General features: G+C 41.4%; 1 protein-coding gene across 1 annotated transcript in view; it reads left to right on the plus strand.

Moving 5' to 3' along the window:
* Window positions 1–22992, plus strand: part of syngap1b (synaptic Ras GTPase activating protein 1b) — a gene marked incomplete at both ends in the record, with an annotated part of 89036 nt that overhangs the window by 49764 nt on the left and 16280 nt on the right. Inside the window, 4 exons of the mRNA XM_079837046.1 lie at window positions 7930–8373; window positions 9486–9662; window positions 12113–12324; window positions 20739–20811. Of these exons, the coding sequence (XP_079693172.1) occupies window positions 7930–8373; window positions 9486–9662; window positions 12113–12324; window positions 20739–20811 (906 nt within the window). The remainder of the gene's footprint in view (window positions 1–7929; window positions 8374–9485; window positions 9663–12112; window positions 12325–20738; window positions 20812–22992) is intronic.

A 22992-nucleotide genomic window follows, 5' to 3' on the forward strand; every position in this document is an offset into this window, starting at 1 on the left:
CGACCTTTTGATTTTGATTAACGTTATATATGAAACATTAGAATGCTAAGAATGTTTATTTTGAAGACAGAGAGCGTGCGAGCGGGGTAGGAGCTCACTGGTCGTTCTCTCTGTCACTCAGTTAACTCAAGTGCAGCAGTCATCTGTTCTACATCACTCATAAATCACAATAACTGATCAAATAAGGCTTTGGCGGGACAAAAATTTGTTTTGGCGGCCGCCAAAAAAATTTCAATGTAGGAAAACGTCTCAGGTTACGAATGTAACCATTGTTCCCTGAGAACAGGGAACGAGACGCTGCGTCAGCTTCGACGCTACGGGGAACGCCTCCAGCGTGACTGGTGCCTGAAATCACATTGAATCACGTCAATCCTATTGACCGGCGACAGCCTATGATGTCATCAAGGTGCGACCAGGAAGTATATAAGGGCGCCTTGCCAACATGACAGTATCTATCGTCTGAAGGGACTGTTTCGGCAGGCAGGCCCTGCGGCATGGCACAGCGACGCAGCGTCTCGTTCCCTGTTCTCAGGGAACAATGGTTACATTCGTAACCTGAGACGTTCCCTTTCGAAAGGGAACTCGCGCTGCGTCAGCTTCGACGCTACGGGGAACGATATACCAACGCCGCCATGCCGACGGGAGTGCATGCCCACTGGCAGTGACAACTGTCAAGACAAGCAAATCTTGCTGAAAAGCCTGAACCACTCCCCTTCTGGTCACGTTAGGCTGTCAGTGACAGCGCTCCCTACGGTCAAAGCCCAAGCTTATCGCCTGAGAAGGAAAACTTCACACGTATGAGTTCCTTCCCAGGCCTTGCTCAAAGGCCTGGAACCAACCCATTCGACTCAGAAGGGGTTCCTTTAAGGGAACGTGGCAAGGGAACTACGAGGGAACCCTATGCCAGTCACTATTCGGGAGATTATCACCGAATGCCACCAGGGAGACCTGACCAGGTGACCCAGTCTAGTATGGGACACGTAATACGGTCAACCCTGTCTGTACAGTACAGAGCCTCTGGTACTCGCCTCCGAAGAGACATCCCGCTAGGGTGCTGCAAGAAAGGGCAGCATCACCGACTAGCCGAACCTCAGGGACGGGTTATCCCGGAGAGCAGCGCTCAGCGAAGTGCTTTTCAAACCTTTGCTAGCGAGGGGCCGCTCGATCCTCGGATCTACCAAGCACTTATTTTAAAACGTGCTTAGGAGGCCAAAGGCCTTATAGGCTGAATATATCGGGAGGGGCCCCTCGGGACCTACCACCAATAGAACAGCCCCAGGAGGCTGTAAGCTCACAATAGACCCTCGTTTGAGAGGAGCTCATAAGCCTGCCCGGTAGGCAACCATGCCGTAGGCCTACTATGAAGGTCCCGTCCTGTCGGGACCACATAGCCGCAGTGACACTTCGTCGTGCTAGGGTAAGAACACCGCCTTCAGGTCTCGCAAACGGCCAGAGGCCGGTGCCTGATAGCGGGTAGCCACTAGCTGTCAGCAAAAAAGCCAGTTGTGTGTTCCCGCCTAGGGAACTCGTCCCCCAGGGAGGCCGAGAGAGGCCTCCACCTGGTAACCTGATAGACCGCTCGCGCATCCAAAGCAGCGCTCGTCCTCAGGAAGGCCAACGGGCCTGATACCTGATCGCAGTCGTGCTAGCCCTCGAGGTAGCTGGGAAGACCAGGGACTCGCTTAATCAGGAAGGCCAAGCGGACCTACCAACTGCAAGACATCGGGCACTCATAGCCAAACTGAGTGTGCTACTCATAGCGCCTCAAGCTCACCACAGCGGCTGGGGACCGGGAGCTCGCTTTCAGGGAGGTACCATGCCTACCACCTGATAGCAAAAAAGTGCCACTTATAGCACTTTATGCACACCACAGCGGCCGGGGAGCCGGCCTCTGCTCATTGACTGGATTTATCCAGGAACCACGAGACCAGAGCGTGCCCTCAGAGGAGGCCACGTGGGCCTACTACTCCAAAGCGAATCCCCTCAGGGAAGCCTGTGCAGCTTTGCCTGATAGCAACCCATGCTACGATCCGTTACCAAAACTGGGGACCGGGGAACGATTCCAGGGAGGCGCAATGCCTCCACCTGGTAGCAGAGCATGCCGTCCGTCGTGCTTCGCACATCACGCTCATTACCACAGTGACTGGGAACCGGAACCGTGAGCTCATCGTCAGGGAGGCCACCATGCCTACCACCTGATAGCAGAAGCTGCTACTCATAGTACTTCATTTCCGGGAGTTTGCCTCCAGGGAGGTCACTCAGGGAGGCCGGATGAGGCCTACTACCTGCTAACACTCGTGCTAGCCATCCAGTGACTGGGGCCCAGGAACGCCATCCGCAGAGGAGGTCAAGTGGGCCTGCTTACCCCACAGCAGGCCCATAGGGAGGCCCAGTAGCGCCTACCACCTATTCAGCAGCTCGTACCAGCCGTCGAGGGACTTAATGCCTATGGTGCCCCCTCAGGGGAGACCAAACAGTGCCTGCTGACCACAGCAGGCTCTCAGGGAGGCCAAACAGGGCCTAACTCCTGAGCGAAGGAAACCCAGACTGGGAGCCTTACTCTAAGAATGCTGGCTGCTGCTACCTGGGCTGACGGCAGCTGTCTACTGCTGACGAAGGCCTGGAAAACCAGTTAACACCTGGGGACTCATCCCCAGGGCCAATGACGGGTCACTGCTGACGTCGACACCAGTGGAGAAGAGCCTCCGAGGCCCACTCGTGGGCCATAGTGTCGGGACTTTCCTGCAAGGAGGCCGGTTAGCGCCTACTACCTGTCCTGAAGTCCAACTGCCCAGACCGTCCAAGCTGGCCCCTCAGAGCCAGCTGGCTCCTATACCCGCACCTGGGGCTGGCTCCATCCCAGAGGCAGCTAGGGACAACCTGCTTCGTCGTGTCCTAGGGCCCCCAGGACGGCGCAGTCTCTTGGGCAGGGCCTACAAACATGGACCTAATCACATTGCCAACAGCAGTGTACTCAGCAGAAGTGCTCAGCAAAGACCCTCTAAAGCGAGGGGAGTACAGCTTACGTCACCTGCATCGGGGCGGCTGTCTTTCTTTCCATGCAGCGGCCAACCTTGATTGCGAGGGCGTCAGTCATTGGCAATGCTCGGGCCTCAGGGGAGCATCCGACCAGAACCATACCGACAGAAGGATTATCCGATGTTCTGCTCAACCCGGGCCCTAAAGGAGGTGAAGCAGAGACATAAAGCAAAGGAACAATATCACAGAAATGTGAAAAACCACCGGCCGTACCATCCTTCAGGAAGAGGCCGGGGGCCGCCAGCAGATGGCGGCCACCAAGCTCCGAAAGGCGGAAACAGCAGATAAAGTCTAACCGCAAACCGGCGAAAGACGCTTAATTCCACCCCACGACTACTGACAAAGTCGCTGTCTCCTGCAACATCCTCGTCTGCATTGCACGTGACCCCAGAACGCAGAGAAGGGGGCGGGCCTTGGCCTGACGACTCTGTAACAGAGGAGGCTGAAACAAGGATGCATAAACAACGCCATGTTTTTAAATGAAAAGACAGGCCAGGGGCGAACACCTTTATTAAAAGGGAAACGCCCCCATCCTTGACAAAGCCTAGGCCAAGTGGTGCGACATAAGTCCGCACTAGATCTACTCAGGGCCCGGGAAAGAAATATTATCACCTCTAAAAAACCCCTTTTTCAAAGCTCCGCAGAGCTGGGCGCAGATCTCACTACAGCTCGTGCATTAGCGCGTACCCGGTCTTCAGCTACTTTTCACTTTACGCTAGGAAAAAACACAGCTCACCCCTTACACTACAAGCCCTCAGGCGAGAGCGCGATTCAGTTACCCAAACAATGGGGAAAAAATATAGCACGGAGAGGCAGCAAACTCTCTAGCAGAAAGTGAAGTATTCACACACAACCATCATAATGTTGCAAAGAAGATCGTTCTTAGCTTACTCACGGGGAGCTGCAGGCCCTGCGAAGATCCAGCGGCGATCCAAATTTCCCCAGAAAACCTCTCAGGCGAGCGAAGGTATAGGAGTTCTGAAAAACATAGTTTTGAAAATGTTTCACCCTCAGAGAGGGGGACTCACCGATCGCTCCCAGCGGTGCTTCCAGCCAGCCATAAGGCTAGTATCCGCCCGCCATCCTGAGGGGGGCGCTTTCACCAAACAAGCCAGGCGAGCCGGCAGAATCTTACATTTTCTGCTCATCATAGGCCACCGGCCTGATGTAAAAGCGCCCGGGGGAAAAACCAGAGGAAGGGAAAAAAGGCAGCGTTCATCTCCGCGCTCCTCGGGGGGTGGAGTCTGCTGCCTGCGCTGGTTCCGGTTACCAGCCCCGGCTTCCTTCCTCTTCCTGTCGCGGGTGTCCCGCCTCCCCTGCGCCCCAGTCCTCCACGGCGGGGCACTCGAGAGGCAACGTTGGCTCGCTATTCCCGTCTCCAGCCCTCAGACTGGGACGGGCCGGGGACACCCGACTGCCTGGGCGCGGTCCCGGACCTCAGCGGAATGCATCTGAATGCCGCCGAGCGCGCCTTCGCCTCTCCGAACCTCCCCACCACCGCCTCTACGGAGGTGCCGAAAAGTTCAGATGGCGAAACCGGGGCATCAGGGAGAAAGGATTTTTTCCTTCTCCCCGATGTCCAAACGGTTTAACCACAGATGTCTCTCCGTGGCCACCCTCGCCGCCATCGGCGCTATCTGAACGGTGGCCCGGAGAGCAAAAACCGCGGTCCGGCGCGACTCGACTACCGCCTCAGGGGGTCCCTCCCCCCTGATCGAGGTCCCTCAGCAGGTCTGCCTGCAACACAGCTGTGGTGTGCAAAGCTGCTGCAGCGCGACCCACTGACATGTACGCCCTGCCATTCAGCGTTTAGACCGGCAGGGTGGGAGCCACAGTGTCGCCGGCCGCCCAAAGGCGAGATTAACATAACATCTCGTCCACGGGCGGCATCGACACATACCCAGCCAGGCAGTCCCTAGACATCAGCGACATCTAGCTCGCCGATGTCGACAGATGCAGGGCTGAGTAAGGTTTCTTCCATTCCCTCGAGGTCTGCTGATGGAGATCTGGAAGGAATGGAAGACTCCCAGGAGTTGGGAGGTCATGGGCGGAGAGAAACCGATCGTCCGAACTGTTTGGACGCTCAGCCTTTCTCCTCATGCACCGCAAAGGCAGCTGCAGTCTACCCGCAGCGCGTTCCATGACTTCCAGCAACTCCCGTACATGGGACAGGATGGTAAGAAAAGCTTCAGCATTTTTAACTGACTCACCCATCCTCTGCTCGAGTGGAAGAGCAGCAGACGAGGAGGAGGAACATAAATCCAGCTCCTTCCTCCGAGGTCCGCCTCTCGCGATCTGGATCGTCCTCAAGAGCCATAACTGTCTCCAAGCGACGAGCCCGATCCATCTGGGAAGCGCTTTTGGTATTTGGACGCCGCTCAGCCTCAGCTCGAGCGTGGCCGTTCCCAGATGCTGAAACCTCTCCTCTCGAGAAGAGGTCCCACCGAGAGCGGAGCGTTTCCAGAGGACAACGCTCACAAATACTTTCACAAGTACTTTCACAAGAGGTTCGCAAACCTCTCATGTATGCTCTTCTCCCAGACAGTAAACGCAAAGTGTGTGTGTATCCAAAGCGCAAGATACACATTCAAAACACACCTGCAGAAGTGGCGTTCTCAGCACACTTCATTGTTATCCTTCTTGTAGACGTTTCACGTGAAGACAGGCAAAACAGTCCCTGAAGACGAAAAGATACTGTCATGTTGGCAAGGCGCCCTTATATACTTCCTGGTCGCACCTTGATGACATCATAGGCTGTCGCCGGTCAATAGGATTGACGTGATTCAATGTGATTTCAGGCACCAGTCACGCTGGAGGCGTTCCCCGTAGCGTCGAAGCTGACGCAGCGCGAGTTCCCTTTCGAAAGGGAAACCCTGTTATCATAACTGCGAGTTTCAACACACTACTAACTAACTCAACCAGGCCTCGTCCCCCTTTTTTGCCTATGCCTTGGGCGAAAATTATTTAAACAAGAAATAATGTGACGTTTTCGTTCCTAGAAGAAAACTTTGTTTACCTTTGTTTACATTCACTATATAGACAACTGTCCACAAATGTTAATGACAAATTATTGTTTACATTCACTATTAGACATGTGCCGGTAAACGGTAATACGATATACCGCAATAATGAACATGCACAATATTGTTATCGTGGGCACTTCAAAATACTGTGAATAATTATTTATTACGAATTATTCAGATTTTTAGAATGAATTTTAAGAATATTTTTACCCATCAACCGTTTAAAATGAAAAACATGTCAAAGAGGAACGATGTAAATAGACCGTGCATGAGCCGAGCACATGGCGGAATGAGGAGATGCGCTGAAGTGCACATTCATTCTTCGACAGCAGAGGGCGCTGACGGAACAGCAGAAATGCAGCCGTTTCCCCAGTAATCACATAACCTAATACATAATACTTAAAGACTTTTTATACTTTTTATTTTATATTTTAATCTGGACTAAATTACATGCCCTAGATATTGTTTGAATATGTTCTGACTGTTGTTCAATCACACACTTTACAAGGCTCCAGTATTTAACATTAGTTCCTTCATTAACAAACTGACAATGAAAAATACTTCTAAAGCATGTATTAATCTTAGTTAAATGTACATTTCAGCATACCTATTGTTCTTTATAATTCTTTTGCACTTTAATCTGTTTTAAATATTTGTTTACTTTATACACTTTTGTGTATTGCTTTATTGTATTTAAATGTTTGGTTCTTTTGTTATAAGAAAGTGATTTAACCTGTTATAGTATGGCAACACTTTTTTTGCAACTTATTTCAATATCGTGATAATACCGTATACCGTGATAAAAGCTTCAGCAATTAATCGCAACATGAAAATTTGATACCGGCACATGCCTATTCACTATATAGACAACTGTCCACAAATGTTAATGACAAATTATGCATCTTTTGCGAATTGGTTTAGCATTAGTATCCGGTCTCTGTTGCTTCACCAACAGTAATGTCGTCATTTATAGGGATGCACAATATATTGGCCACCATATCGGTATCGGCCGATACATGTTCATTTTTAATGTTACCGTTATCGGCCCGATAAGAAAATCTGGCCGATATCTTAAAGGATTAGTTCACTTAAAAATGAAAATTTCCTGATTATTTATCCATCTCATCCAAGATGTTCATGTCTTTCTTTCTTCAGTCGAAAATAAATTAAGTTTTTGAGGAAAACATTCCAGGATTTTTCTCCACATAATGAAGTTCTATGGCAACCAATGGGTTGAAGGTCCAGATCAATGCCGTTTCAAAGGGCTTCAGAGGCTCTGCGTGATCCCAGCTGAGGAATAGGGTCTTATCTAACAAAACGGCACTGTTCACCGTGATGGTTTTGAATTGCTTGAAATATGATTGGAATCACTTCGAAATGGAAAATACAGTTCAGTGTAACATGCAGCGCAAGTCTGTCATATAGACTAAATAAAATTATAACGAGAACATTGTGTGTTTGGGACATGACTTTAATAGTGAGACTTTTTATTTTGTAATTAAGGCTCTTAAAAGTTAGATAAAAAATGTGGATTTAGATTTATCGGCAAATATATCGGTTATCAGCTTTCAAATATAAAGAATTATCGGTTATCGTATCAGCCAAAATTTTGATATTGGTGCATCCCTAGTCATTTGTGTTGGAAATACAAATGAAAACATGCAGAATCAAAACAAAACTTCATACCTTCATTGTGAGATGAATGCAATCCGTCCGTTAAAAACAAGCATCCATTGAAAAACATCCAATGGTACATTTTGTCCCTAAAAGCATAAAATCTGTAAAATATTTATTTACGTCAAATTTCTAAGTAAATTGATTTAGAAATGAGTGACAGTTGTTATTTAACCATTTGTCTCATGACCAGGAGCAGCAGCAGATGGCAGGCATGGCATCGCAGACCGGCACATCTCATTCATCACTAGCCACGCCTCCTACCACCGTTCAGCCTGTCCGTCAAAGCTCCATGGCTCCTCCCACACAGCGCATGAAATCACAACCCTCACATCAGCTTTCCGTGAGTTCTGCCGCCGCCGCCACCCCTGCAGCAAAGACCAGGCCGCAGAGCGGAAACCTGCTCCAGTCCCCGGAGGCTGGCTTCGGAGGCCGGCCGCAGGGTCCCCGGCAGCAGCTGTCCGTCAAAGACAGCACCCCCCCTGGCCTGCCGCATCAGCAGAGCTCCACCAGGGAGAGCCAGGGATCCCAAGGCTCTCAGGGCGGAACACCGCAGTCCACACAGCAATCGAAATCACATCAGGAACGGCAGCAGGTCCAGCAACAGCATCTGCTCAAGCCTACCATGAGCAAACAGGTGTTTGGATCAGAAACCATTCCTACTCCCATGATTGTGTCTAGTATTTCTTCAGCTAGATATTTATTTTTTGTGTGTGATCTATATAAAATTATTTTAAAAAATCCCTTTCCAGTCATTTGTGATGGAAAGTCTTGGAAAAAGTGTGGAACCCTAAAAAAGTAAAAATAAAAGCCACCAAATTGACAATATTTTAATAGTAATTTTAACTTTTTTTTTATTTCTTTTTTTTATCAGTAATATTTATCACACCACAATTTATCCATCTGAATGGAAAACATAATGATTAATGTGGTTATTTCAAATAAATATTTATTTCACTATAAAAAAAGATATAAAATTGCATATTTGAATATTTAAATGTTATTAAAGTTATTTTAAAGATAATACAGTATATTGTTAATTATATTTAAAATGTTGAACAAAAAAAAACTGCAATATTTAGGAATATGTATCACACAAAACTTTCACATTTTATGTGCAGATTTTAGAGAAAAATTCTGTGAAATGGATTTAAACATGCTAAAATGTATTAAACAGAACTGAAGCACTACACTTTTATTGGTTGTAGATAGCATAAAAAAAATTGCCAGCGTACTTAATAGTTTAAAATAAAATAAAATAAATTAATACTTTTACTAAGCAAGGACCTTAAATTGTAAAAAGACTTATATAATGCTATACAAAATATTGATATTGCTGTTTTTCTTTACTTTCGATAAATCAAACTAGAATCCTTTAAAAAATGTATCACAGTTTTCACATAAATGTTAAGCCGAACAACATTTCCAACATTGATAATAATACTTTGCCAACGTTTGTAATAAGAAATGTTAGAATGATTTCTGAAGGATCATGTGACACTGAAGACTGGAGTAATGATGCTGAAAATTCAGCTTTACATCACAGAAATATATTCCAAATAGAAAACCTTTTTTTAAATTGTAGTAATATCTCATAGCATTACTGTTTTTAATGTATTTTTGATCAAACGAGTGCACCCTTGGTGAGCATAAGATCAAACTCTTACCAACCCCAAACTGTGTAGTGTAAATATTGCAACCCAAATGCCTGTTTCCATACTTACATGATGGTCTTGTTCTGTTCCGCAGGGCTCTTCCCAATCTCCATCCACTCTCAACCCCCTGACCCCAGCCTCTGAGCGAACGGTCGCCTGGGTGTCCAACATGCCCCATCTTTCTGCTGACATAGAGAGTTCCCGCATCGACAGAGAAGAATTCAAGCTGAAGGAGTATTCCAAGAGCATGGACGAGTCACGTCTGGACAGGGTGTGTTTCTCTGTTACTCAACCAGCTATATTAGCTATGTGCTTTGGGTTTGTTTGAATTAAACCAGCAGATATTGCTATGCTAGAATGCTGTTGTGAGCTCTGAATTAGAATGACTTCAGAATCAGCTTGCTCTTAGTCCAAACTCGAGCTTGATTCCGCTTCTGTACTCGTGCAAAATAACTCGTATGCATATACCAAGTGTCCCAAGACACTCAGTGCAGTTGTGTCTCAGCACACCAGTGTCAAGGAAATGCATATCATGTCTTTCACCTTGGCAGCAGATGGTGCTTGATTTATGCATTATTTAAATATCAAATGAGAACGAGCAGACTACAGGAGAGAGCAGCATGGGCTTTCAGTCAGTACGTCCTGGCTGCTCTTTACCCTCTGTTCCCCCGTCTGGATGTTCGCGTAGAGGTGACACTCAACCTCTTTTCAGTGTGCCTGTTAAAGGACAGTTTCATCTTCAAAATCTGCCATTAAACTCAGTTATGAATCAGCATCTTTTTGCGGTTTGCAAGGAGAATTTGTTCATTTGCATTGACTGTAGTTGCCCACCTAGGCAACATTTTCATGCATGAATGACACGGTCCTTGCGGAAAAGCTGTAGGAAGCAAAATCATGCTTCCTTATAAGTTGCAGAACTTTGGCCAAAATATGAAAGTTGCTCATTACTGGAAAAACCACACTGTTTTGAAAATGGCTGAGCTACAAAATTATTATTTACTAACTCTGATGTCGTTCTAAAACTGCATGACTTTCTTTATTCGCACAAAAGACGAATTTTTGAAGAATATTCTGCCCTGGATATCCTTTAGAAATCTACCTTTTTTTCCGCAGAAGAAAGAAAGGATTTGGAACAGCATGAGAGTAAGTAAATGAGGCCAGCATTTTCATAGCATCACCACTTTTAGTTATTCAATCACCAACGCTGGACACTACTCCTAGCTTTTAACCTCAAGGTGGCCGTACACTGCGATTTCGGACACTCGAGAGGTTGTGAGGTATTGCACACACTAATCAGTTAACCTGATAATTGTGTCAAAGCAGCTGGTACACGGCACAACCCATGAGCGTTCGCACTAAATACGGAGACTGGAGCTTTCAATATTGTTGTTATAGCTTCTGATAGAATAAAAAGACTTGTGTGCAAAGGATTTGCTGAAAAGCAGAGAACAGCACAGCCGTTACTGTCAACAAAAACAACTAGAGTGTATTTGTGTGTGTCAGTGTATGTGCACACTGTTGGGTTGCAGCCACTGGGCTATAATAATATTCATAGGTCTAGCCTATGTGAGGTGGTTGTGTATGATTTGGCAATAGGGAACAGCCTATACACTGGTCAAAATGGGCCGACTCCATAATTTTTTTAAACACATTCAAAAATTATCGGGAGGTCGGGAGGTGGTTGTAACATACTCAGCTCGGCTCGTAATTTCTCTCGCACAATGTAAGCCGTGACCATACAAGTTTCCACACGATTTCTCCCAAGAGAATAAAAGTTCTGCGAGCTTGAATGACAGTGTACGCCCGGATTTACTTTAGTTTTATAACTTCTGTTGTGATAACATGCCCACTGTCCTCATATATCATGTCTAATAATATTTGTAAAGTTTTTTAAAACCCATATAATGAATAATAATTAATTCAAATTTTCACAAATTATTCAGTTATTTGTTTTTTTTGTAGATTTTAAAAATATTTAGAAAGTTTATTAAAGTAATTTAATGGATAAATATCTTGTTAATTCTAATTTTCACAAATTACTCTGTTCATTTTTTAATGCTTTTATTATTACTTTTATTTAATTTTATTCATTTTTTTTTACAATTATTTAATACTTTAATAAACTTTCAAAATAGTATTAAAATCTACAAAAAAATGTAATACAATTAAAGCCATTTAATGGATAATATCTTGTTAATTATACTTTTCACAAATTATTCTGTTCATTTTTAATACTTTCGTTATTACTTTTATTTAATATTTTAAAAAATTGTAGATTTTAATAATATTTTGAAAGTTTATTAAAGCCATTTTATTGATAACATCTTGTTAATTATAATTTTCACAAATTATTCTGTTATTTTTTAATACTTTCGTTATTACTAATTTATTGAATCCTTTATTTATTTATTTATTTTACATTTTTACAAATATTTTTAATATATTTTGAAAGTTTATTAAAGCCATTTAATGGATAATATTTTGTTTATTAGAAATTATTCATTTCATTTTTAATACCTTTATTTTTTTAATAATTAAATCTTATTTAATATTTTTTTTTAATTACTTTTATTTTTGTAAATATTGTTTTAAACTTTTGTTAGTCACTCACCAAGGCTATTGGTAGCTTAATTACCTTACTGTCTCAACGAAACCATCCGGTTGAAGGTAACATCTGCTGTGATAACATGCCCACTGTCCTCATCTCTTGTCTGGACGCAGGTGCGTGAATACGAGGAGGAGATCAACTCTTTGAAGGAGCGTCTGATGATGTCACACCGTAAGCTGGAGGAGTACGAGAGGAGGCTGTTAACTCAGGAGCAGCAGACCAATAAAATCCTGCTGCAGTATCAGAGCCGACTGGATGACAGCGAGAGGAGACTGAGACAGCAGCAGATGGAGAAAGACAACCAAATTAAAGGAATTATAGACAGGTAATATGAAAAACGAGGCTGGAGAAACGCTTGCTGTGTACTTGCTCACGGTTCCTTCAAAGCTCATTTGATGATGACCCCTCGTGTGATTCTGTATAGAAACAGTGGCCCCAAAAAGTATTTGGACATTTTAAGCCAAGCTTAAAAATGTCTGAATGTCATTGCATTACATAACAAAATATCAAACTATCAAAATGTCATATTAAGTGACATTAATTAAAAGAAATATAGCACAAGTACACTTTTCAAGCAAAGCATTTCAAAGTTTGGTAGTTTAAACTCTTCAAAATGAAGACATTGGTTGTTTATAAGTTTTTTTGAAGGTGTTTGTTTGCAGATGCATGCTTTGATATTTAGTTTGACATTAAAGGCCCCATGGTTTTTTAACATTAATATGATTTCCCCTAGCCTGTATATGGTCCCCAAGTGGCTTGAAATTTTGATAGGTGTAAACCGAGTTCTGGTTGTCCTGCTCTGCCTTTGAGAAAATGAGAGCTCAGACGAGCCGATCTGGAATCTCCCCTGTATGCCGTCATACGGGGAACGGTTACCTCTGAGTGTATCTTCACACTTGCCCAAACTGCCGTTATAATGAATGACGCTGTTATGCTGCACAAAGCTCTTACTGTATTCCTATCGATGTCGTGTTTGCTGTTAGTTGTGGTGAAAGCATTTTAAGAGAGAAAACGCGTTGCAATGACGAGATCACTGCAATCACGCAATCAACAGACTGTCTGTGTGTGTACTCAATGATCGTCACTACAGCCTTTCATATGATGGGAAAAGATCTAAAAAATAATGCTATAGTCCAGGGGTTTTCAAACTTTATCATGGCAAGGACCCCCAAATTTGATGAACCTTTTATGAACCTTCCTAAAATCCATCTATATATTTGTAGCCTATGTATGAAAAAACATAGAGATAAATGGTAAGTGTGACATTATAAATACAACATATTGTTTCCAAACTTAAATTGGCTATACTTAATGTTGGATGTATAAACTTGAAGAAGAAATTTTTTCAATTAAAACTTATTTTTATAAGCAACCTTCACAATAAATGTATGTAAGCAGCTTACGTACTGCATTAAGAAAACCACCTTACAACCCCAGTGAGCAAGAAAAACTCTCTAGAAAGATACAAAGCAAACATATACAATTCTGGAAAGTATACGGCAAGAAAGGAGAGAAAAATTTAGAAATGAAACCGGTAGAATGTTCGGTAGACTTGATCCATTTTTGCTTTGTCTTTGTATTCTCTGACATTTTTCTGGGGACCCCTTGGAACCTTCTGGAGGACCCCTGGTCAACACTTTGACGATTCGTTCATCTCGACAGCTGTAATGGTAACTTGTGTTTACCAGTCATCGGCGTGACTGGGACTTGTGTTTATTCAGAACTCTCAGATACGAACAAAATAAAATCGCACTCACAGCGCTCTCAACAATATAACTTTCTCAGCAATCTTTATCCAGCTCTCCGTCTCTCTCTGGTCCACATGCAGCCCCGTCTCTCTCTCTCTGGCAGCGCTTGCAGACCTCGCTAAACCACGCCCCCTTCACCACATAATCTAATACTCATTTCAAATGCAAAGATGTCAGCCAATCACAACAGTGGGCTTTTTCACTGAAGTCTCACAGCAGACACGCACCTTCAAACAGAGCATTCAAGCCAAAGGGCTAATATCAGTATAGAAAAAAATGCTTTTTATTTCTAAATTATGACATTTTTTGATGTAAAAACCACACAATATAAGTACACCTCAGGAAACATTATAAAATAATTAAAAAATCCATGCCATAGGACCTTTAAAGGATTAGTTCACTTCAAAATGAAAATTTCCATATATTTTACTCACCCCCATCACATCCAAGATGTTCATGTCTTTCTTTCTTCAGTCGAAAAGAAATTACTTTTTTCGAGGAAAACATTTTCAGGATTTTTCTCCATATAATGGACTTCAATGGCAACCAAAATGTTGAAGTTCCAAATCAATGCAGTTTCAAAGGAAGGGCTTCAGAGGCTCTACACGATCCCAGCTGAGGAATAGGGTCTTATCTAGCGAAACCATCTGTCATTTTCTAACAAAAATTTAAACGTATATGTAATCACGTCGGAAAGTTCACGCTAGACGTAGGCAGAAGTACCGCCCCCCGTGTTTGTAAAGCGCTCATGCAAAGATTAATACAAACATCCTTTAGCGAAAAAAGGTTAAACAACGATGTCAGGCGATTTTGAAGTTGGATATGGGTTTTTTTTTTGTAAAGGTCATTTGTATTAGTCTTCGCACGTTCGCTTGGGGCGGTACTTCCGCCTACGTCTATAGCGTGACCTTTCCAACACGATTATGCAATCCGTGGCGTGTCGCAGAGCAGCGCAAGATGAGCAATTTAGGTTCAAAAGTATGTAAATGTTTATTTTTTCTTGAAAATGGCAGATGGTTTGGCTAGATAAGACCCTATTCCTCAGCTGGGATCGTGTAGAGCCTCTGAAGCCCTTCCTTTGAAACTGCATTGATTTGGACCTTCAACCCGTTGGTTGCCATTGAAGTCCATTATGTGATGAAAAATCCTGGAATATTTTTCTGAAAAATTTCTTTTCGACTGAAGAAAGATAGACACGAACGTCTTGGATGAGATCGGGGTGAGTAAATTATAAGGAAATTTTCATTTTAAAATGAACTAATCCTTTAAAGAAATATGTCCAAATACTTTTTAGGGTCACTGTATATGTTTTATACATTTTATAAGGGGTTTCCTAGAGCGTCTGCCATTTATGTATCATAGTTTACACATGGACTTCTCAGTCTCTTAATTGCCGTGTTGTGTCATCACAAAGCTACTTTTTAATTGATGAACTGGGTTTATTTCCTTCCTGTTGTTGTTTTTCTTTAATTTCATCATTTTTATTACTCTGTGCTATTTGGATTCGTTGCGTCTTTGCGAGTCTACAGAGACGCATCTTCCAATATTCACTGTTAGAAATGACATCACCCCACCCATTGGTTGATGAAATGATGATGTAACTTCCTGTAATGCGGCATTTACTGCATATTTTGTGTCACAGAGTATATTGCTATTTTAATCCAATTCTAGGAATGAAGACATGGAGTGAAGACACTCAGCTGGTGAAGGGAGACCAGGGGTCTTACTCCCAAAAGGGCATAAAAATATAAATCATCGTCTCTTCCTTCCTTGGCGTGTATTAGTGCAATGCCTTTCTGGAATGATCTCAGGATGAACAGGATGTGTTTGTAATCGAAGCAGTCGTATGTTTGCAGTATTGTTCATGTATGTGTCATTTGAAACAATGCCGTCTGAGGAAACAAGTTCGACATGGACAAAGTGTCATAAATTGTGCTTAAGCTGAAAAGAAAGCTAATGTTTTAAGAACTTGTTCAGAAAGAAATATTGCCATTTTCTAAAGCTCTTACAAGGACCATTCATCCATTAATAGAAATCTTGTGATTTATTTATTCAGCCTCATGTTGTTGCAAACTTGTATACTGTTAATTTTTCAATGGAACACAAAATATATTTTTTTTAGTCTTCATATAGCTTTTTTTCTCTCTTAAGCTTCAAAAAGGACAAAAAACACCATGGGCCCTATCACACACCCGGCGCAATGAAACTCCAGGCGTGACGCAAGTGTTTTTTGCTAGTTTCAGCCCCACGCAGTTATCATTTTTACATCCAGTGCCACGTTGTTTAAATAGTAAATGCACTTGCATCTGTGTGCCCATGGGCGTGTCGGTCTGAAAACTAAGTGTGTTTAGGCGCATTGTTGGCGCATTGCTATTTTGAAGCAACTGAAAATGACTGCGCCATTGACCAACAAAAACCTGGTCAATAGAGCAGTATTTTTTGTGTTATTTAAAGGTGCAGTGTGTGAATTTTAGCGGTATCTGTATCTTTGTATTTTTAGGGGTACAACAGCTTGTCGCTGGCGCAGTACCCTTAAAAGGACATCTTTGTACCTTTTTTACTTCTAAAAGGTGCATATTAGTTCCTTAGAGTACAAATACATACCTTAAGGTATTGCCATGAAACTTTTTGTGTCAAAAAAGGTACAAAGAAGTCCTTTTAAGGGTACTGCCCCAGCGATAAGCTGTTGTATCCCTAAAGGTAAAATTTTGACAACCTTTTTCTATGTGTGTAGGTGGGTACACAACGCGCGTACACTCAGCTTATTACACACACAGGGACGCGCAGCAGCAAACAAACATTTTTTATATTAAAAATAAAAGGATTCCTCTCTGGAGAAGCGTTCAGTCTTTACGCTCCCAAATTCCACCATGGTGTAAGCGCAACTGGATTTTAAAGGGAATGGGAGATGAGACTCTGAATGGTTTATTGCACGTTATGCCCAAAACACACCCATGACTCATTAAGAGACTACCTACAAATCTTTTAGACCATGCTCTAGCAAAAGTGGATTCGGACCTAAACTCTAAGTGCACCTGCGCCATGCGCTTCAGACCATGCACTCAGATCATTAAAATAGGGCCCCATAAAAGCAACCATACATTTTTGTGTTCAACAGAAAAAAGACAGTCATACGGGTTTAAGAATGAGATGAGGGTGTGTAAATGATGATGATTTTCATTCATTAGGGTGATTTGATCCTTTAATGCGTGAAAATCTGCGTAGCTGCAATAATAAAGTATGTAGGCAAGCCTTTATTTGGCTTCTACCTGTTTGTCTTGAAACAGAAATGGTGCTGGGGATTTCTCTTCCGAATAACCATCAGTAATTGTAGCAGAACATCTTGAAAATGCACAGAATCATCTCTTCCTGAACTACATGTTCATGTTCTCTGCTGCACTTCTCTCTTCACTGTGTTCTGGAACATACTGTGTGATGAAAGTGTGAATTGATCATATTTCAGATGTTCATGTTTTCCATATCTCTATGTGCTATCACAAAAACAGCGATCTCATGTGTCAACCACTCCTCATCACATTTGGATTTCAGTTGTTCGGGTTTCAGTGTCAAGAGCATTCATTTTGAAATATGCAATAAAAGCAGATATTTCCAAGCTTCAGAAAGAGGCTTGTGTTATCTTATATTCAAACACAAGCCTCATATATGATTCCTAATATTCAAACTCATGACTGAATCTCACAAAACCTGTTCCAGGTCATGTTTCACTCCAAAATCAATAGAAAATTATTCATTTAAGGCAGCAAATACCATGATCCACAAATACTTTAATATATACTGTATATATATAACAGTTAACAGCGTGTATATATACAGTATATATATATATATATATATATATACAGTATATATATATATATATATATATATATATATATATATATATATATATATATATATATATATATATATATATATATAAGGACCGAAAATCATGATTAATTAGAGCGATTATATTATTAATGCGATTAATTAGTTAATTTTTTAATCGATTGACAGCACTAATATATATATATATATATATATATATATATATATATATATATATATATATATATATATATATATATATATATATATATATATATATATATATATATATATATATATATATATATATATATATATACATACCGGTCAGGCTTGACATTATGACCTAATATTGTGTTGGTCCCCCTTTTGCATGGACTCCACTGAAGGTGTGCTGTGGTCTCTGGCACCAAGATGTTAGCAGCAGATCCTTTAAGTCCTGTAAGTTGTGAGGTGGGGCCTCCATGTATCGGACTTGTTTGTTCAGCACATCCCACAGATGTTCGATTGGATTGAGATCTGGGGAATTTGGAGGCCAAGTCAACACCTCAAAGTCGTTGTTGTGCGCCTCAAACCATTCCTGAACCATTTTTGCTTTGTGGCAGGACACATTATCCTCTGAAAGAGGCCACAGACACCAGGGAATACCAGTTCCGTGAAAGGGTGTACATGGTCTGCAACAATGCTTAGGTACGTGTCAAAGTAACATCCACCTGGATGGCAGGACCCAAGGTTTCCCAGCAGAACATTGCCCGAAGCATCACACTGCCTCCGGCGGCTTGCCCTCTTCCCATAGTGCATCCTGGTGCCATGTGCTCCCATGCACACGCACCCGGCCATCCACGTGATGTAAAAGAAAACATGATTCATCAGACCAGGCCACCTGGGGGTCAGCATGGGCACCCTGACACTTTTCTTTTCACCACTGTTTCTTCCTTGGAGCACTTTTGATAGATACTGACCACTGCAGAGCTGCACAAGAGCTGCAGTTTTGGAGATGCTCTGACCCGGTCGTCTAGCCATCACAATTTGGTCCTTGTCAAACTCGCTCAAATCCTTACGCTTGCCCATTTTTCCTGCTTCTAACACTTATTTATTTATTTATATTTTTATATTTGTATATCATGGTATTTATTCCACTGCCTTAAATGTATGCTGCTTTTTATTTATTTATTTTTAATAATGCAAACTACAAAATAATGATTTTGATTTCATTGTGAAATTTGACCAGGATTCATTTTTTTTAACCTTCATAGAAATATATTAACACAAATCAGTGTAGCGTTGGGTGTGTTTTGGTATTATGTTCAATGTACAATGGCAAGAATATACAGTATAAAATATTAACATGAGGTAAGTGAGTAGTCATGCTTATGAATATCTTATTTTGTGTGGTGCTGTTTGTGAAATAAACATAGAGATATTAATTATAGATCAAGACACATAAAAAGTGAATTAATTTAAGACTGAAATGAATTTTTTTAGAAACTCTCTTTTGTAATGTGATGTTGATATAAATAATAATTTTGAAGAATATGGAATGTTTGCACTGAAATAAGCCTTTTTAGCCTTTTTTCTTTTCCATTGTTAGTCTTTCATATATTGAATTGATGTGTGTATTAAATAATCTATACTGTTAGAAAACAATAACAGACATTGCTTCCCTATAAATTATTTTAAAAGCTATTTATTCAGAAATATAGAGCATAGAATCATATATATTCTGTATACGAGATATATATTTAACTCTTGTAGCCAAACTGTGTGCAATAAATATACCTTAATAACTGTAGCGATGACAAATAGCACAATGAAAGTTTATCAATGATTCCCTCTCGTGACCCTTCTGACCTCTGCTTGTGAAATGTGTCTGACCCCATGACCTTTTGTCTGACCTTTGTTAATAAACAATATAAACCAGGCCTGAGCATATCTGGAATAAATTGGATGCTTCTGTCTGTTTTAGATGTCTTGAAGCACTAAATTTGTCTTTGTTTTTGTTTTGTTTTTTACTTTTGCATTGGAATTTTGTACAAGCAATATAATACATGTACATTTATCAATGGAATAAAATATCCAATCGTATTGTTTTAAACCTAAACTGTGGAATTCATTATTTACTAGAATAAATGCTAAAGACTAGAATAAGTAAAGTCCCGTTCACACCTATAATGATAACTATATTAGAGTCCACACCAATGCGCGATATTGTTCATGAAGTTTTGTCGTCTGTCGCTACAAGCTCTTAAGCGGGATGGATTCTGATTGGTTGTCAATGTCTTTATCGTCAAAAATTGCTCTGAAGTTGATTCCATCGATATTGTTTTCCTGTGCCATGGTGCTATTCTTTTTCATCTAGAATGATTTTTAAAACTAAATATTTATAGTTATCGTCCTTGGTGTGAACGGGCCTTTTTCTGCAATAAATAAATGCATCATCCATGACTATTTCATATCAATCGACATCAAAACAATGTCAAATCTGTCCCCAAACTGGCTCAATGATACCCATCCAATGAAACCATTCATAATCGACCCAGATGCACACATTTAATGTACTGTCTTGTACTCGTCTTGTCAACATAAATCAAACCAAACATCACAAAGCACATCATTCCTTAGAAAGCCGTCATTCACTTGATAATCACACCAAGATCAGGCCCATTAAAGTGCTTGGCTTGGCTTCCACTTGTGCCTAAATACAGCATCTGATGTGATTTCCAGTGAGGAAATGTTCATGTGGAGATATGAAAACATCCCTGTTTTGGTGTATGAAACGGAACGTCACTTTGATGCGCACTGGCGGCCACTTCAATGGCGTGTAATTGCTGAAATAAGCTGCCAGAACGAGCGGCAGCCGTCGTTAGAAGCAGTACAACGTGGCCCATTTTCATTTATCAGCTCACTTATTCCCATGGGATGATGGAAATATGTCATCATGACATAATATGGCATATTTTGGATAGATTTGCTTTCCAGATTGGACCAGAAGCCATTGCTACTACTGTTCATATCACAATCAAAGCATTCAGATATGCTATGTGTGGCAGATGAACACTTGCTGTTGATTGTCTGAACTCAATAATGTCCGTGTGCTTTGTAACTAATAATGTCTCCCTCTTTCACCCTTTCTCTCTCCCTCGCTTTCTTGTTTTCCATGAAGACTCATGGCTGTGGAAGACGAGCTGAGGGTAGGGGTGGTGCCTGAGCAGAAACCCAGGATATTCGCAGAGCAGGTCTGTCTTCTTATTCTTTTTCTCTTTGAATATCTCCTGGACCGTTCTGTCCGTCGTTTGCGTGTCTGTCCATCTACGTACGTCCACGCTGGAATGTGTCTTTGCTTGTTTGCTCTGGCTGTCTGAACGCTTTACAGGACTGCCGTATTCTTTTCAGTAGGTCAGCACTCACAGATCACAGATTTGATCCACTTGAGGAAGAGCAGCACTGAAGCTTGAATATAGGACTACGTTTTAATTGCTCAGATGTTGATCTTTTTATAAGCTCAGGAGACTTAAAGTATCAACTTTTCCTTGATCTTTTAATATGAGAGTTTATTGTTACCAGCAGCCATATCACCCTGTAGCCCAAGACAGGTTTCCCACTGAGGCTGAGCAGGGCTGAGTCTGGTCAGTACCTGGATGGGAGACCAACTGGGAAAACTAGGTAGCTGCTGGTAGAGGTGTTAGTGAGGCCAGCAGGGGGTGCTCACCCTGTGATCTGTGTGGGTCCTAACACCCCAGTATAGTGATGGGGACACTGTACTGTAACAAGCATCCTTTGGATGAGACGTTAAACCGAGGTCCTGACTCTCTGTGGTCATTAAAAATCCCAGGATGTCCTTCGATAAAGAGTAGGGGTGTAGCCCCGGCATCTTGGCCAAATTTGCCCATTGGCCCCTGTCCATCATGGCCTCCTAAACATCCCCATATATATATACGATTGGCTTCATCACTCGGTCTCCTCTCCACCAATCAGCTGGTGTGTGGTCGGCGTTCTGGCGCAATATGGCTGCCGTCGCATCATCCAGGTTGATGCTGCACATTGGTGGTGGATGAGGAGATTCCCCCCTTCTATATGGAGAGTGCCTAGAAAGCGCTATATAAATGTAACAAGTTATTATTATTATTCTATGAAAACATACTGTAACTTTGACCTCCAAAAATGTACCAACAATCCCAAAATTTTTACATTTAACCACCTATGACTGTTGTGTATTACTATACACTATACCATTCAAGATTTTCACAAGGACTGCATTTATTTGATCAGTAAAAACAGTAATATTGTGAAATATTATTATAATTTTAAATAACTGTTTTCTATTAAAATATATTTTAAAATGTAATTTATTCCTGTGATGCAAAGCTGAATTTTCAGCGTCATTACTCCAGTCTTCAGTGTCACATGATCCGTCAGAAATAATTCTAATATATGTTGAAAACATCTGCTTAATATTTTTGTTGAAACCAAACCATACTTTTATTAATAGAATGAATGAACAGCATTTATTTAAAATTGAAATCTTTTGTAAAATCATACTTGTCTTTTCTGTCACTTTTTAATTTCTTAAAAAAAGAAATATTATATATATATATATATATATATATATATATATATATATATATATATATATATATATATATATATATATATATATATATATATATATATTACTGCCCCCAAATTTTTGAATAGTAGTATACAGCAAAAAGGGGATTTCAGGGGAAAATACTAAAATTTTAATTATTAAGATGGTTCACCTATATTACACAAATAAAAACCAATGAGACAACTGTTTTCAAACCTAAATAATATAAAGCTATACATTAATGTAGCTCTTGATGAGAAATGTTTGAGTTCATACTGAGATATACAAATATAAGCACAATTGAGATATTTTCTGAAACTCTTGATTGATAATTTTGGGAAACAGCTGTCTCCTTTTGTTCTCCATTTAATCTCATTTCTGTCTATTTTTGAGGTATTATAGAAATTTTTCCTATGAGAAATACATTTTGCTTAATTAATGAATTTGTGTAGCATTATTTGCTCAGTGTTGCGTTGCCTCAAGTGGAGAAACATTTAGTTAAGCATTAGTACCTCTAGTAGGGATGTCAAATGCTTCATGTAACTTTCCATGTGTCATCCCTCGCTTCTTTTTATGCTTTGATTTCTCTTAAATGGTGCATCGCTGTACTGTTACAACAAACACCAAATTCTCAGCAGTTCCAGTCTGTGCACACGCGTCCCTCGACCGCTCTGATCAAAAGTTTCAGCTGTATCTAAATTGACTTCCGATGTGACTTTGAAAAGAAGAAAATCAATGATCCTGTTTCTGATGAGATAAGATAAGATAAAACAAGCGAGTTGAGTATGAGCTGCACGTATAACTCGAGGATCAGGGAAGCTGCTGAGTG

The sequence above is a fragment of the Gobio gobio genome, assembly GCF_949357685.1.
Source record: "Gobio gobio genome assembly, chromosome: 15".
NCBI lineage: Eukaryota > Metazoa > Chordata > Actinopteri > Cypriniformes > Gobionidae > Gobio > Gobio gobio.